Here is a 17,458-nt window from a genome sequence, read left to right as displayed (position 1 = left end):
GACATGTCCGGCTTTTTGGGCTCCAAATCCCCGTCCGGGGGGAAATCCCAAAAAGCCAGACATGTCCGGGAAAATTGGGACATGCAGGCGGCGGTGCTGGGCCGGGGGCCGGGGACTAGGGGGGCCGGGGGCGCCGACTGCATGTCCCGATTTTCCCGGACATGTCCGGCTTTTTGGGATTTCCCCCCAGACGGGGATTTGGAGCCCAAAAAGCCGGACATGTCCGGGAAAATCCGGACGTATGGTAACCCTACCATAATCCTAAACTGGAGGCTCCAGAAAGGTGGCATAGAAACCAGTTCTGTAAACTCTGTGCCAGCTGGGAACTCTCCCACGCCAAGGAAATCCTCACATAGGGAGATCTGCCTGTTCCCAACCCCTTTGTCTTCTAGATGTCTGTAATCAGGGGGCCAAAGTCACCCCGATGTAATCACTAACATCAAAGGAGATAAACAGGGAGGAATGTGACCCCTAGTCTTCAGTCTCTAGCAAACAAAGCAGCAGCCTCTGAAGCCAGCAGCTGTGTTGCTATATGGTTAGACCCAGAGAGGATGCCTAGGTGTGGGACTATCTTGTTCCTTTGGCCTCACTTGTGTGGAACCCACACAAGTGAGCATAGCTAGTAACCCTCAGTGAGTGGTGCCAGAAAATGCATTTGCTGCCTCACATTTATAGAGAGGATGATGATTGTCAGATTTGAATAGAACAATTGGCCAAACTCAGCAGGAAGAATACAGACCTACTGGTCCCAGCCATAAAAATATTCTAAGTATCACCACAGCTGGTTGGGTGGGGTGTTAATTTACCCAAACCAATCTGAATCTAAAAAGTTCAAAGAACTTTGCTCAGTTCAAAGAACAGGCTGAATTTCAAGCCTCTTTATTCTCCCCACCCACCTCCCAACAGGTTTGCCCAACCTAGTAATTATACTAACCTGCACCAGGTTTAATGGTAACTGGATTGACAGCAGACAACTCCAAATTGGGTACAAGCTCATATCCTTTTTCTTGCTGTTTTCCTTTCCCTTCGTGGTATCTGCTATATATGCCACGGCCTGCAGAATATCCCCCCAGATAAGAGCCTCTGGGGCCAGGGGCTCTGTTGCCAGCTGCACCTCGCCCTCTGCCTCTTATGCTGCCTGCTTATAATAACAACATAACAAAAGGAGGATGAATAACACAGTAACAGCAATGGGGGAAATGCTTAACACCCCCACATATAGGCATTTGGATAGTAATAAGCTTGCTGAAGTTAGAATAGCTGAATTTGAATGACTCTGTTCTTGAAAACAAAGGGAATCTTGCTCGAATCAGGAATGCACAATCAGACAACGCATTTTCTGTTGTTCGTAGTATTATTCCTTGCATGACTAGATTTTAGTGGTTTAGTTCAGACTTTGGTATTCTCTGGAATTTATTAATAATGTTGAATTTATATCAGCAATTTCGCACACATTACTATTGTGCTTTTGGTCCTGTGATGTAGTGGTAGTTTTATGACAGGTTGTCTGGGTATTCAGACCAGGGGTTATGGAATTTTCCTAAAAGCGGGGGGAGAAGGCATGAGGCCCCACCCCTGCCCATGGCCCCACTCCTGCCCCTCCTCTTCCCCCCCAAAGCCCTGTCTCCTGGCCAAGCCGGAAGCCAGAGCCAGGCTGGGGAACCCGGGCCCCTCCACCTGCTCGGGGAGAAGGGCCCTAGAGCAGCCCCTAGCCCATGTCCCTGCCTCCTGGGCCTCCCTCTGAGGACAGATGGAGGGTCCGCAGCTCCCCACAGCTGCACACATGGCTCTTACCCTGACTTGGCTTTGGCTTCTGGCCTGGGGGCAGGGCCTCGGGGGCCGATGAGCTGCAGCCAAGCCGTGGTAAGAGTCACCCGGGCAGCCGTGAGGAGCAGGAGACCTGAGGGGCGGGGACATGAGCTGGGGGCTGCTTTCAGGGCCCTCCACGTCAGGCAGGGTCTGCAGCTCCCTATAGCTGCTGAGACCTTGGGGGGGGGGGAAGAGGAGAGGCAGGGGGCTGGGTCTGTGGCAAAAAGTGGGAGGGCCATGGCCCCTTGCCCACCCCCTGTTCTGGTGCCTCTGATTCAGACATGCAATTAACTGATTCCTAGTGCAGAAATAGTTACAGATATAAATCCGGAGATTGAGTTGAGGCTGGAACTTTTGACCAGTTAGGGTTTACAAATATTTCTGTATTTATATAGGTGGTAAAATAATAAGCTCATGCTTACTGTTAAATTGAACTTGGCTGGAAAATACATTTTCAGAATTTCAGTAAATTATATTCTCTGTAATGATAGTACAAAACCACTTGCAATTACAAATGTCAGTTATAATTGTTGGAATTTAAGCCTGAATGATTACTTTTTGGTTAATTTTTAATATATAGAATTCAATAACAATTAAATTCCAATAATAAGAAAAATACTTCTAACTTGTATAGCACCTTTCATCAACAGATCTCAAAGCTTTTCATAAAGGAGGGTACAGTATGATCAGTTTTTTTTACAGATGCAGTAACTGAGGCATAGATAGTTATGGCTAAGGTTTTCAAAGGCATCCTGTAATTTTGGATGCCTATTTTGAGACACCTACGATCTGATTTTTCAGAGCACCCAGCGCTGAAGTCAAAGGGAGGTGCAGATGTATAACACTTTGGATAATTAGACTCAAGAAGTCTGGTACTCAAACTATAGGAAACTTCTGTTGCTTGCCCAGAGTAATACAACAGTAATAGAAGTCAGATCTCCTGACACCCAGTCCTGTGTTCTGTCCACTAGTGCACCCCTACCTTACACCTGTCTTAGAAAGGGATTGTCAAAAGAAAAATATCTTCAATATACTAGCATTAATAAAATAAGACAGAGTATAATTATGATGAACTGTGCTGCAAAAGTAAGTTCAGAAATGTAAATGTAAAACATGTCAGCTGTTACCTATTTAAGACAGATTCATGGCCCCTCCTTGAAAGCAGAGCTGGCAATAATGCCCCCTAATTATACCATGTTCAACTGTGCTTACTAACCTTTCACAAAGTAATCTCGGTTGGGACCGATGAGAGCATTGTATGGATATCCATAATATGCTAGTGTGTATGGATCGCAAGAGTAAACATAGTTGGGTTGCTGAGTTACTTCTGTTGTTGTTGTTGCTCCTCCTTTAGCTGCTTTCTGATAACGAGTGTACTGCTCTTTGTCTACTGGTTTGGCCAAGGTAACTTCCAGGCATGAGCCTTCAAGTTCAGTGCCATTGAGGTTGTTCATGGCGTGAACTGCGTCTTCCCTACTTGTAAAGTGCACAAAGGCATAATCACGTATTTTTTTAACCCGTTCTACGCAGCCAGGGTTAAACTGGCCAAAGATCTTTTTAATTGTATCCTCTGTGGTTTCAATCATTAAATTCCTCACATACAGGATTTTAACAGTCTCCATTACATCTTCATCAACATCTATCTCTGGTTCTGCCCAATCAACAGCAATTTGGTGGCCCCACAGTTGGATTCTCCCAGGCATCAGCTTTCTCCTCGCCATTGCGGCTGCTCGATGGCTTTCATACTCCACAAAGGCGAAGCCTCTATTTTTCATCTTGTCTGCTGCACTCGCATACACAATGACGTCTAGCACGCCCTCTGTCACCTTGGAGATCTCTTCTAGTATTTCCTCTCTCTTCTTCATCTTGGGTATACCTCCAATGAACAGCCTGCAGTTATCTACACTGCAGCAAACACCTAGAAGCCTACCAGGACGGATTTCGTAGTTGTTCAGTTCTCTGACGGCACGTTTGGCTTCGTGCTTGTGTGTGTACATAACAAAAGCATAACCCCGATTTTTCCCATCAAAGTCCATCATCAGGCGCATTTCATAGATACGTCCTACGGACTCAAACACAGGCACTAGCTCGTCTTCGTACACATCACGGGGAATTTTACCAACAAAGACTTCACAGCCACGAGGAGGGTGCAACCCCTCCCAGCCAGGTGGTGGCCCGCCGTACTTGCGCTGCCCGTTCTCTTGAATCATGGTATATCCAGTACGCTCCATGAGTGCCAACAGAGCAGCCTCATTAGGTGCACCAGCGACACCTTCGGGAACTTTGGTTGTAGACATGTTGGAGGAGTCGTTACTCATCCTAGCAGTGGAATCCTCAGCTGTCATTATGTCAAAATCATTCAAAGTGTAATGAAACCTAAACAAAGAGAGGGGAAAGTAGGACATTAATTAGCTGTTGTTAACATGACAGGAATCTGACTTTTTTCTGCAGTTTATGTGCAAGTTTATTTTTCAAGATCAGGACAACTATTAAATACAAAACCATAAAAATTAAATAGCAAAACATACTCTCCTGCATGCAGTGGATACTGACCCAGGAAACTCCCTGAGATGAGTTTCCTTCAAATCTTCCCCTCGTATGAGAGAATCTAAAAGGGGCTATGGAGGAAGGTGGTGGTCCAACTTCCCATGAGCTATGCAGGTCTTGTTCTTGCACCCTGTCCGTGCAAAATTCCACTCTGAGGTGAGTATAGGCATGTAACCTGGGTGAATGCTGCTTCAAGTAGTTACTTGGACTATGTCTACATGATAGCTTACAGCAACGCAGCTGTACCAATGCAGCTTTCCCGTTGACATAATTAAATCACCCCCAATGAGTGGCGGTAGCTATGTCAGCGGGAGAAGCTGGTGTAACTTATATCACTCAATCGCTTATATCGTTGTTTTTCACACCCCTAAGCAAATAAGTTTTACTGACATAAGTGGTAGTGTAGACATGGCACTCGATGCAGATAGCTTCTGCCACAGGAGGGAAGGATACCACGGAGAACAGCGGCCACCTGGATCCTCAAAATCCAATGGAGCCTGATCGTCTGGTAAAAAGGGGCTACTGCTGGATCAGAAAATGAGTGATCCTACAGAACCAGCATTCCCCATTTCAATGGTTCCCTGCTGGAATCCTCGCTATCAGTGTACCCTATACTCATGATCAATTAGGTATTAAGTAATTTTACAGCAAAATATGGGCAAGGCTTATTAAGCGCTGGAAGCAGTACTTGTAAACTAAGAACTTCCAGGTTTCTGTGGACTTGCAGAATAAAATCTGAAATGGAAATAAAACAATTTTAACTTTGTTTATGTAAAGAACGGTTTTGGTCCCCTGGCAGTAATCTGGTAAATTTAGATTAGCTTCCTAGTTGCCAGTTGAGTTAATTGTTTTTAATGTGTCTAACACATTTGTCTTCTTTAGTAAATTAATTAATTACTTTACAGAAGCTGAAAAGAATAATTCAGGAATTACAGATAAAATCTCCAATTACAAACCAGCATTAATTGCCCACTTCACCTTATATGGCCCTTAGAATATGTGTTAACTACTTTATGCTAAACAATCTGTTCCACCTTGTATTTAGCTGTGGCACCTTTCCCAGACCTGAGGAAGAGCTCTGTGTACCTCAAAATCTTATCTCTTTCACCAACAGAAGTTGCTCCAATAAAAGATATTACCTCACTCACCTTGTGTCTCTACACAATCAGCACAGTAAAGCTACTGGAAAAGGAAAAGTAGTTTTTGAAATTTTGTTCTGTATTCAAGTAGAACACCAGTGAGGGAGGTATTGTCTGTCTACTTCTTGAGATACCATTTCTATCCTCTTTTTGAGGCAAGACTAACTGCTACTACAACTGAGTGCTAATGATGATTTTCCTCTAGCTCAATTAAAAGAATAGTTGCTTTTGGATTTTGAAGATCACTGATGCATAGATATTAAAGACAGAAGGGACCATTAGATTATTTAGTCTAACCTCCTGTATACCACAGACCATTACATTTCACCGAGTAGACCCCGTATGGAGCTAAATAACTTATGTTTGGCTAAAGCATAACTTCCAGAAAGGCATCCAGTCTTGATCACAAGACATCAAGAGATGGAGAATCCATCACTTGCCTTGGTAGTTTGTTTCACTGGTTAATCACCACTTGCTGTTATTGTTTGTCCACTATGCCCCTTACATTTTTCAGTCACTACATTCTAGGATATTGTCCCCCATTATGTAGGTATGGCTTGCATCCTTTGGTCTTGGATGTATCACCTTGTATCTGGCTGCATTAAAACACATTTTGTTTGAATGGGGCCAGTTTATGAAGTGATCCAGATCGCTCTGTATGACTGCTCTGTCCTCATCATTATTTATCTTTCTGCCAAACTTTGTCATCTGCCAGTTTATATTCCAGATCATTGATGAAAATACTGAGTAGTGTTAGGCCTAGTACTGATCCCTGCAGAACATCACTAGAAACACCCCTATTCAGTGATGATTGTTTGACAAGATCTATTTTCCGTAAAATTGGTTGAAGTCCGAGCATGGACAGATTGGCCCTAGTTAGTAGATTTTAGTCAGTCGGATGTAGTTCTGCTGGAACAATATGTATGCCAGGTCTTTATGCTTGTGTGTTCAGAGCTGAGCGCTTCTGTAAAATGGAGGAAGCATATAAAGATCTCATTTTATAGGACAGGAGTTCTGAAAAGAGGCTTTAAGTGTTGCTGCCATTGAAAGCTAGTGGAGAATCTCTTGCATGTAGGGCAAATGTTGCACTCCACAGGTACGTACTGCCCAAGAGGCAATGGAACTAATGAGGTTCTGATGTGCTGAGGGAGGGTGTGAAACAGAAGCCTGGGTCACAGGTGCTGCAGAGCAACTCCTTGGGGTCTGTGTATCCTGGGGGAATGAAAGGGAGGGTTCTGTCTCTGAACTGGTCTGATGCAAATGGAAAGGATGTAACTCATGACCAATAACAGTTTCATCTATAAAGGGGAATCTTCAGTAGCTTTCAACAGTAGTAGCATATAAACAATCTTTGAGCAACTCCAGTCACTAGAGCCAGAGACCATTATGTGCTCTATAACTGATATCACCTTTAAAAACACATTTCAAAACCTGCCTGTGTGACCTTTCATATCTTTTTGTTGTCCTTGTTTGAAGCAGAAATATTCTGTATCTAAACATCAGCACTCCTCACAGAAATGGAAGGTAGAGCAGTGGGTGCATGTTAGAGGGTTAGAGAGAGGGAAATTTGTATGTATTTCCTTTCTTTTAATGAGATCTCATTAAGAAATTTTGATTCCCCTCCCTCCCCCTCCCTCCCCCTCAAGAATTCTAAAAATCAACTCTGTCATCTCAGTTATTTCAAGTCTTTGGCAGGGAATTTTCCCTAGGTTTGCAATAAGGCCTCAGGATATGTACAACTTCAGTGTCACAGTGGTATTGCTATACTTACTATATCTGTTCCTGGAATCAGTTATCCACTGCTAGTAATACATAAAGTTCAGAGTAAGTACCTCAAGACTCTGTGAGAAGTAACTTCTTAGAACAACACTTCTTACAAATAAGATAAGGCTCATGGCACCGAATGTAAACTTTAGACTGTTGGTATCTAACCCACTTGATGTATGGATATGGGGAGTGTAATATATCAACATGTGCACATAGTGGTTCGAGTTAGAGTGGGTTGAAAATTTTCTTATGGAATAGTTTCCTGTTGGAAAATGCTGTTTCATCAAAATTGATGCATTCTTTGGGAGTGTGTCAATTTTGATGAAATTTCATTTAGAAAAATTAAAAAAAAAATTTCAATAAGATTGGAGCATTCCATTTTGACAATATAGGAAGGGAACATTTTGATCTTTTTGTTTCAAAACAATTGTTTCAAAATTTATGTTATAAAAATAATTAATATCAAAATGAAAATAAAACTTCTCAATGTTATCAAAACACAATGTTTTGATCTGATTTGCTGATGGCATAGTTGCTTCTATACTGGAGTTTTGTTGGCATAGCTATGTTGGTCAAGACTATAGTTTTTTTCACACTCCCGATTGACATAGCAATGCCAGTAAAAGCTTTAAGTGTATACCAAGCCTCAGTGTTCTGACTTTTTCTGTCTCTGTTCCCTTTATTTTTTCATGTCTCTTTTCTCTATCCTGAGTACTTTTTCAGATTCTCTTCCTGTCTGTTCCATTCCACTTCTTTCAGCAATCTATCTCCCCCTTTGTTTCCCCATGTTCTCCCGCTGTTTTCCTCCAAGTTCTTTCCCCACTCTGCTTTTTCCATTTCCATGTATTCTTTCTCATCCATAGCTAGCCACCAGTACTGGAACATGGGTCCTTGTGGGTGGCCAGTTGTTACTGCAGTACCACAGAGTGCAGAGACCAGACCTGTTTAGAGACCTCAGTTTGGTCCACAAAATCTATTTTACTCACTTAGTTAAACACACATTTTAGCTTTGCCTGCTGCATGACACAACAGAAATCTTCACAAAGTTCAGGTAAAATTTCTCTTGGCCAGAAAAAACACACAGTACATGTTTTCAGGGCATTCTCGTTTTTATGTGTCCGACGAAGTGGGCATTCACCCATGAAAGCTTATGCTCCAATACATCTGTTAGTCTTAAAGGTGCCACAGGACTCTCTGGTGCTTTTTACAGATCCAGACTAACACGGCTACCCCTCTGTACTCGTTTTTATTGTTACTGCATTTTCATACGTTAGATTAATTTTTTTCAAAGGTGAATGGGCAAGACTTTATTGCAACCAATCCCATGCACAATATTAATTTTAAAATGTTTTTCTGAAATGTACAGAACCATGTGTACATTGTTAGTATATAATAAACTGTCAATTGAAACTTAAATCTGTTACCATGAAAACTGTATCTCTGCAGTGTGAGAGCTAATATTGTACACATTTAGTAGGCTGGATTGAGTCAGATGATTTCCTTATTTCCATTAGGAATGACTAATATGGGGAAAACCAGAAAATATATATTTACACTTTGAAGCACATGGTCTTATGATACATAAGAGCACAATTCCTCATCTAGTATATCCAAAGAGGAGGTTGCACCAGCTTCACAATGACACAGGATCATATGAAGAAAAGACTATTCCTAATCTAAACTGTTGTGAAAATGAGACTGTAGGAGTTAACAAGTGTTATGTGATTAATTATCTGGGAACGGATTAAAATTGTGGTTGCTATAGTTACAGTTGTAGTGCATGCGCAATCTCTGAAATACTCAGGAATTTTAAAAAACAATACAAAGCATTGATTAAAAATTGGAATATATTTAAGGAATAATATCCATCCATATATCTACCTACTTATATTACTCCCATCACCATAGTATATAAGCACCTCACAAATATTAATGAATGACTTTCTCCTCACAGCATTCCTGTGTGGTAGGGAAGTATTTATTCCATTGTGGAAGATGGGGAACTGACTCATGGAAATATTGTATAACTTGCCCAAGGCCACACAAGAAGTCTGTAGCAGAGTCAGGTGCTGAAGCCACATCTCAAGAGTCTTACTGCAGTGCCTTAACCTCAAGGCCATCTTTGAAAATCATTTGTTTAATATCTGCACATATATGGTATTTATGATATACAGTGTGACTCTATATTCCTTTTATGCCTTTCCCCTCATCCTCTTTTCAATTAAAAGTTTAACAATTTATGTTCCAAAAACCAAACCCAGTTTGGGCTACCTTTAAGGGCTGCTGGTTGAGCTCCTCAGGGGTATGCAGGAATCTCAGTTTAAATCCCCTATCCTGGCCTCTCACTGCCCAGGTGAGCAGGAACCAGGGGTTCAGGAGAGACAGAATACTTGGCCCTTGGGATACATGATAGTTTTCTTTTGCTCATCAGCAACCCCTCTGGTTGATTATCTATCTAATCTGTATAGACATTTGTACCTCAGCCATTACTGTGGATTCTGAATGTCTAAAGATGAAGGCTATGTCTACATTGCGCACCTTACAACGGCGCTGTTGTAAGGTGTGCAGTGTAGCTGCTCTTTGTTGCCAGGAGAGCTTTCTCCTAGCAACAAAATAAAACCACCCCCAATGAGGGATGGTAACTTCAGTGCCAGGAGAGCATCTCCCGCTGACAAAGTGCTGTCCACACCAGCGCTTTTAGTCATTAAAACTTTTGTTGTTCAGGGGGGTGTTTGTGTTTTTTCACATCCCTGAGCGACAAAAGTTTTAACAATGAAAGTGCCAGTGTTGACAAAGCCTAAGAAATATCCTGAGACCAACGTGCCTACAGCAACACTCCAGACAACAATTAAAGAGTAAGAAGCATTGTTGTAGGGCTCTGAAAGGATTCTCATGTGATCCTCTTTGGATGAAAGGCTGTAGGGCTGCAAACCTTCAGGGTTCTTTAGGAGTCTCCAGGAACTGAAGATTAATTTTTATTTAAAGATTGTCATGTGATAAGACCTCCACCGATATGTGCAAGCAGAGTTGGCTGACTCAAGGGTAGGATGGATATAAATCTAGGAAAAGTGGGTCCTCAGTGATGTGACAGAGTGGAAGGGAAAGAAAGTGATTGTGCCTAGAACACAGGAAAACTTTTGAGATATCTTGGAGAATGTGTGTATGTGAATCAACACACTGATAATTATCTTTCCTGACACCATTTTGCTGCTATTGGGGAAACACAACAAAATGGCTTCAAATGTTCAGTTGGTCCACGTGATGAATCCTCACAAATGAGTATGTCAGCTTTCTGCCTTCTGTATTGCCACCCACCAGCCTATGAGTCTGAGCTAAGTCCTTTTTCTGTGTTGGAATAAATATGCCTAGATTTTAATTATCCATTCTAATGCTTTTCAGCAGCTTCTTTAAAAAAAAATTGAGATAAAAAGTATTAGTTTAGCAAATAGACTTAAACCTGAAAAACTCAATGCTACAGATATTTTCCTGCAACTTAGGCTTTGTCACTTACACCCTCTGACCCTAAAAAATGTTCTATGAATGCAATCCACAAAAGCCAGCATGCTAAACAGGAAGCCACATAAGTTAGCCAATGGGAGATGCCAACAAGAGGAGGTGTGTCCTAACCCCTACCCCCCTCATGAAGATAGGTGCCTACGTCAGGGCTGCAGGAAGGAACCCTCTCCTGCATTCAGGTGGCTTAGCTGCCTAAATTGTTTTTTGTGAGAATGAACTAGGCATGTGTTTCATTCCACACAAACTGACTGGAGGAGGAGCCCACCTTATAACTTTTAGCCATGTGGTTAGAACACTCACATGGGATGTGGGAGACCTAAGTTCAATTCCACTCTCTGCCTGAGGGGGAGAAGAGATTCCCTGTTCAAATCCTCTGCACCTCACGGGCTTAAAAAGTCATTGGGCCACATATACAGAATGAGAGAGATTCTCTACCCTGGTGATTAGAGTACCAATCTGGCAGGTGAGAGACCTTGGGTCCAGTCCCCCTGCTCCAACCACGCTTTAATTGGTTACCCAAAATGCAAACAGCTTCAGCAGGAGAACTTGAGGGATCCCCACATCCGAATATTCCCACATTAGTTAGGGCACTTTCCTAAGATGCGTGGGAGGCTCCTGCTGCCTCCTCCTCTGAGCAGATTTTGAATGGGACCTGATCTGGTAGGCATGCTCAGAGGCTGCTTACCAGATCAGGTGCCATGGGTGAGTTATGCAAAGGAATGCCTATCTTCCCCCTGGGTGGATTACTCTGGGGCTTAGGTTGGAGATCGGCATCCCGACACCTAGAGTGAGGCAGCAGTGTGCATGCCCAGAGACAGAAACATAGCAGCCCAGGGCGCTTTTTACTGCAAATATGTAGGTGCCGAGTGTATTTCGGTACAGGCAGCCAAGGAGGAGTTTTGTGGGTTACAGTGGCTCCTAAAATTGAGACTTAGGCCCACATCCACAATGGTACTAAGTACCTTGTGGGGTTACACAACCATTTACATCACTACTGAAATTAGCCCTTCAGCTATAGTATAACAGAATGTGGAAACATAATGTGGATGTTTGAGAGATGCTGTTGAACTGCAAATGTACATTCTATCTGGCTCACATGTTTTATTAAGGAATCTTATTTATGTATGCATTCAACCCTGTACCTGTGTTCTGAGATTTGATCTACAGTAGGGTTAGTTAGTGGTATCATGTAAGTGTGTATCAAGGTCAGCGAATGGCACCAGAAGTGAAGTGAAGTGATTGGAAAATACCTGAAAACAAATAACTGCAAAACATGTTTGGGAAACTGAGTGAAAGAAGACACAGTGCTGCAGGAAACATCCACAGACTTCAGTGATCAAATAGCACGGTGACAGGCGCCTTACAGAAACTAAGCTAGACAGAGATGCTGGTGAGCCATGCAAGTGCCCATTGACTATAGATACTGACTCCACAGCAAGCTTAGCTAGTCAACAAATGGGTCAGCCCACCAGGGAAGTCCCCCACATAGCCCAGCTCTGTGGCCAAGAATTCCGAAGCAAGTTGGCAGGAAGAAGCTCATGCAGATTCTACAGAAGCACTTTAAAAAGAAGCAGAGAGGTGAATGGGCTCCTATAAAAGCTGAGCACTGAGACAGATGGGCCTCACCTGACGAGGACTGTGCCAGCAACTCCAGGAGACGCTGATCCACCCAGGATCAGCACTTAAGGCAGAGGTGCTAGGTGACAAGAAGTTGACTATGGTGTCTTCTTGTTCTTGTAGGGGAGTAAGAGGACAAAGTTCTCTTTATGCACTGGGAAGATGGATGGGAGAAGTTCTTGGGAAATATGTATTGGTGGGAAGCTATTTGGAGAAGAAATTCTGTACTAGGGAAGAGAATGTGATGGGGTGGTCTTGGCCAGTGGAGGAGGACTCTGTATTAGAGAGGAGGAGCATTCACTGTAGGTTTGGGTTTGCAGCATTGCATCTTGGATTATAACCCAGCCAATCTGCACTTTATCTCCCCTTCAGAATTGGGGTAGGTTCCACGTCCGTGGAGCCCAGGAGTCTGCAGAGCTTCTGTTAAACCATCAGCAGCACAGGATAATTTAATTTGGGATCAAACCTATATAGTGCAACTCTGGTTGTTTTTTGGAGCCTGCTAAAATAGGAAATTTAAAAATAAAATTACCTGATTATCTGATGAGGTTTTCTTAAAATATCCCCACCAGTGAGTTATTTTAAGCTCTAGGACAAATCCTATTAGTCAGTCTGGTTTTCAGAAGGTCATTTACGATTACTGAGTGACTTTTATATTAAAGTCTAAAATACATTTCCTATGATAGACTGCATAAAAAGATCATGCAACATTCATTAGTGAAAACATGTCAGTCAGATTTGCTGTTAGAAAAGTCTCAATTTTGCACTATACAACCTTGCTAGCTGATTTCATCAGGTATTATAGTAAAGTCACGCTATAAACAAAGCGTCCATAGAGGGCATCTTAACAAAAGATCCTGCGTAATGTTGACACAGTAAAATATTAGTTTCAGTTTTAGGTGTGACCCTTTAATTTAGTTAAAATTCCTTGTATACAGTAACCCTGCCTCTGAAGTTCATTTGCAGCTACAAAGCACCATTACAGTTGAAGAGAAAGTCAAATAGTCTTTTAAAACATCCTTGTTGTTTTTAAAAAAGCACTAAAGTTAAATTATTTGCAATGCCTGATTTAAAATATTTAAAATGTTATAAATTATATCAGAGTCCAGTTTTAGAAACACCAGCATTAGTGTGAGGTTTTTTCAATGCAATGGCAATACTTTTGAATATTGAAAACACTATACCTGTTTGAAGATCCCTTCTGAGGAAATAAAAATGAAGTTAAAAACTTTAATAAAAAATAGTGTATTGGCTCTAGAATTGTTTCAAATATAACATTTAAAATGGTCTTTGATTTGTTATAATTTATGTTCCCTTTCTTGGCAAGATTGTCATGTGACCTGCTTTGACAGTCACTTAGGTATACTACAGGCATTCACTTTAGATTTGATTTAATAAATATTTTTCTTTCGTTTGCTAAGCTGTACATGGCTGCAGAAGGCTGAGACTTCTGGCTCCAAACTTAGTTGTAGCCCCGGCTATATTTAGGTACAACTATAGCAGGGAGCCTGGTTACAACATGGTGGTCTGAACCATGCTGTAGCCCAATCTTGTAAACACTTACTACATGGTACAGTACTTTCTACTGCAAGAGAATACAGGATCAGGCCTTGTGTGTGTAACAGATTAGGGAACAACCTGTTGTAACCAGGCTACCTGATTTAGTTGTATTTGTAGTGTAGACAGTGTATTCATCACAGGTGGGTTAGTAGGAGCATGTTGGCAGAGGAATCAGCTGAGAGTCAGCAGGGCCACACAGATAAGGTTACTTCGTATAGGTCATGATGCCAAATTTTTATTTTAAGGGCCATATCCAGTTCTCACCGAAGTCAAAGAAAGATTCCCGCTGCCTTTGAGGGGAGCTGAATCAAAGTTTCTATCCACACTTGCAGCCACACAGTGAAATGCCAAACTCTAAAAGTTACTTCAGCTGAAGGCTGAAGTTCGTACCCTGTGTTACTGCAAAAAGGGAGTAACTGGTTTCAGCCGGTCTCTTTTGCCAATCCTCTTTTTTAAAAAACCACACACAGAATATAAAGTGAATATAAAGCATGTGCTTTGCTGTATTAGAGCCATAGAGCTCTGTCCTGTTAAAATTAATGGAGAGCATCCCATTGATTTTGATGGGTGTTGGATCAGAAAGGAAATATATACAGTTCCTTTTTATGACAATGTTTAGGGTGGCAGAGGTATACATGTATACAGCTGTATATGATGATGCCTCTCCGCCCTTGAGTCTAATTTAGACAGATACACTGCAAAGCAGTAAAGTGTGGGAGCCCAGTGTAGGAGAGAAGGTCAGCTTTGGGAGACTAGCAAAGGGAATTCATTTTAAGAGGATTTGGAGGAGAGGGCGAACGCTTGGCAGATGGGAAAGAGGAAGCTGTTCCAAATAGACATGAAAAACGTCACAAAGTTGAGAGAGGGAGAAAGAAAGAGAGAGAGAGGACTGGGTGGAACAATATGTTTAGGACAAAACAGGAGCTGAGACACAGATGGGGTAGAACTATGCAGAACCTCGAAGGTGAGGCTAGAGTTACAACTTGTGCGAAAAGACAGAAGGAGCCAATTAAGGGATATTAATGGCTGATGTGATCAGAGTTAAATCAAAGGAAGATGATTTCAGCTGCACCTTTTTAGATAGACTGGAGGAGTGAGAAGTGTAGAGAGGAAGATGTTACAGTAGCCAAGGCCAACATCAGTCACTAAAGAAGTGGAATTAAGGCCTGCCTAGTGTATCTCAGTCTTCTTGGTTAACATCAGGAAAGGTCATATAGATATATAGGCTATGTTTTAGTTTTTTATATTTATTATTTGTTTTGTCTGTTGACACTTTTTGTTTTAGGAAAGGGGAAAACATATAACCCCACCAAAGATATTTTTTTTCTTAGTTTTTAAAGGGTATCATCACGTTAGCATTTCAGAGATTCATACAATAAGCTTCCATGCCAAAGAAACTCATTTTAAATGTCATTTGTTTATACATAATATATTTCAACTTCTTTTCAATATTTGATTGACATATACATATCTACTCTTATGATGTGCTATAATACTAGTAGCTACCTAGGGTAGGAAAGCCCAGAGAAGAGAGAATTAATCTCTGTCTCTCTGGTCCTCTTTTGTTCTCCTTCAGCCATATACATTTTTACAGGGCCATAGGGATTCTCTAAACTATAAAATTCAAATTATGGGTTCTGGAATTCCCACCTCTACTAATTACAGGTCCATAAATATAGGTCTATTAACCAAAATTCGATTAACATCAACTGAAGTTTTGCCATTGATTTCAATGGAAGCAGTATCAGACCTTATTCTTGTGATTTTAAACTTATTCTGAGCAATTAGTAATGTTAATATTACAAATGGAAAGTTACTGTTTTGGGCAAGATATTTGTAAAAATCAAAATGTAAAGAGAACCAGGCCACCTAGATTTCCAGCCACTACTAATTATCACAATATTCTCACTTCGTTAACATTAATGTTGTATTCCACACTTTCTTACATATATGGTCTTGTCTGTTAAGACTATAGAAACACTAACAACTGTGAACAAAAAAAGTGCTGTCCTGCTACATCTATAGACTGTTTAGATAACATATAAAATAAAATAAGCAAACTGTATGCAGAGAGTCTGTAAAGATGTATTAGATCCATTATCATAGTAACATGGTACTTTCAACAAAGAGTCAATTATTCATACAGGGCCTGATCCAATGCTCACTGATGTCAACTGGAGTCTTTCCATTCATTTCAGTGGGCTTTGGATCAGCCCCATAAGCCCAAATCTGTCTTCTCTACTCACTCAAAACTCCCGCAGACTTTAGTATATTTATTGAAAAGGAGTCGTGTGCCAGTATAGGTACTTATGTGTATTTAGGAGATTGTCCTGAGTGAGGGTACGTCTTCACTTACTGGAGGGTCCGGCGGCAGGCAATCAATGTTCTGGGATCGATTTATCGCGTCGGTTAAGACGCGATAAATCGATCCCGGATCGATCCCGGAAGTGCTCGCCGTTGACGCCGGTACTCCAGCTCGCCGAGAGGAGTACGCGGCATCAATGGGGGAGCCTTCCTGCCGCGTCTGGACCTGCGGTAAGTTCGGACTAAGGTACTTTGAATTCAGCTATATTATTAATGTAGCTGAATTTGCGTACCTTAGTCCGAAGTGGGGGCTTAGTGGGGACCAGGCCTGAGTCTTGAGAAAGGACTTCAGGCCTGGGCCCACAAGGTCAGATTTTTCACCAGGCCCTGACATTCATGGACAAAGAATATCCCCAAATGCATAGCTATTTTTACATGTGGGAGTTACATTACAGACACAAAGCACTTTTTCTAGAAATTACAGTATTTATTACTTACTGCATATGTTGTGGGCATATGTGAGGTGATTGTTGCTAACAACATATGGACTGGGGCGAAGCTCCACAGGATTATTAGGAGGAGAACAAATTATTGGGTCCTTTAAGCACACTAGAAAAAATTCACTCAGTGTTTTCAATTTCATTTTTGGTACTAGGCGGTGGGTAACAAGGTTTTTTGTTGTTTGTTTTTTAACATTGAGAAAAGTAAAAAAATGTAAATTAGGGATGGGATTTTCAAAAGTGCTCCGCGTTAGCCTAACTCTGCTCCCACTGAAGTCAATGGTAAAATTCCCAATAGCTTCAGTGGGAGCACTGTTAGGCCAATGATGAGTGCTCTTGACAATCCCAACCTAAAGGTCTTCCCTTTGTCCTTTAGTTTTGTCCCCTTTTTTATCCCCAAACTTGCTACCCAAAATGCTATACCACAGTAAAAGCTCTTTAGTGTCAACAATTCATTGACTAAATGAGTAACAACAAAATTCTTCTAAATTAGGGTTACCATACGTCCTCTTTTTCCCCGGACATGTCCGGCTTTTCGGCACTCAAACCCCCGTCCGGGGGGAATTGCCAAAAAGCCGAACATGTCCGGGAAAATGGTGGCTCTGCTCCTCCCCGACTTTTCGGCTCTGTTTAAGAGCCAGGCTGCCCGAGCGCTACCGGCTTCGGGCAGCCCCCATGCCTCCGGACCCTGCGCCGCCG

The 17,458-nt window shown here is 41.9% G+C and overlaps 1 protein-coding gene across 1 annotated transcript in view; it reads right to left on the bottom strand.

The window, feature by feature from the left end:
* Positions 1-934: 934 nt before the first annotated feature.
* The window catches only part of RBM47 (RNA binding motif protein 47), a gene marked incomplete at its 3' end in the record, with an annotated part of 107,490 nt that continues 90,966 nt past the window's right edge, over positions 935-17,458 (bottom strand). The window contains 2 exon segments of the mRNA XM_034772843.1: positions 935-1,138; positions 3,026-4,185. Coding sequence (XP_034628734.1) covers positions 935-1,138; positions 3,026-4,185 — 1,364 coding nt within the window.

The sequence above is a fragment of the Trachemys scripta genome, chromosome 5 (genome assembly GCF_013100865.1).
Source record: "Trachemys scripta elegans isolate TJP31775 chromosome 5, CAS_Tse_1.0, whole genome shotgun sequence".
In the NCBI taxonomy this organism is placed as follows: Eukaryota; Metazoa; Chordata; order Testudines; family Emydidae; genus Trachemys; species Trachemys scripta.
This window is presented reverse-complemented; position numbering and strand designations above follow the sequence as displayed.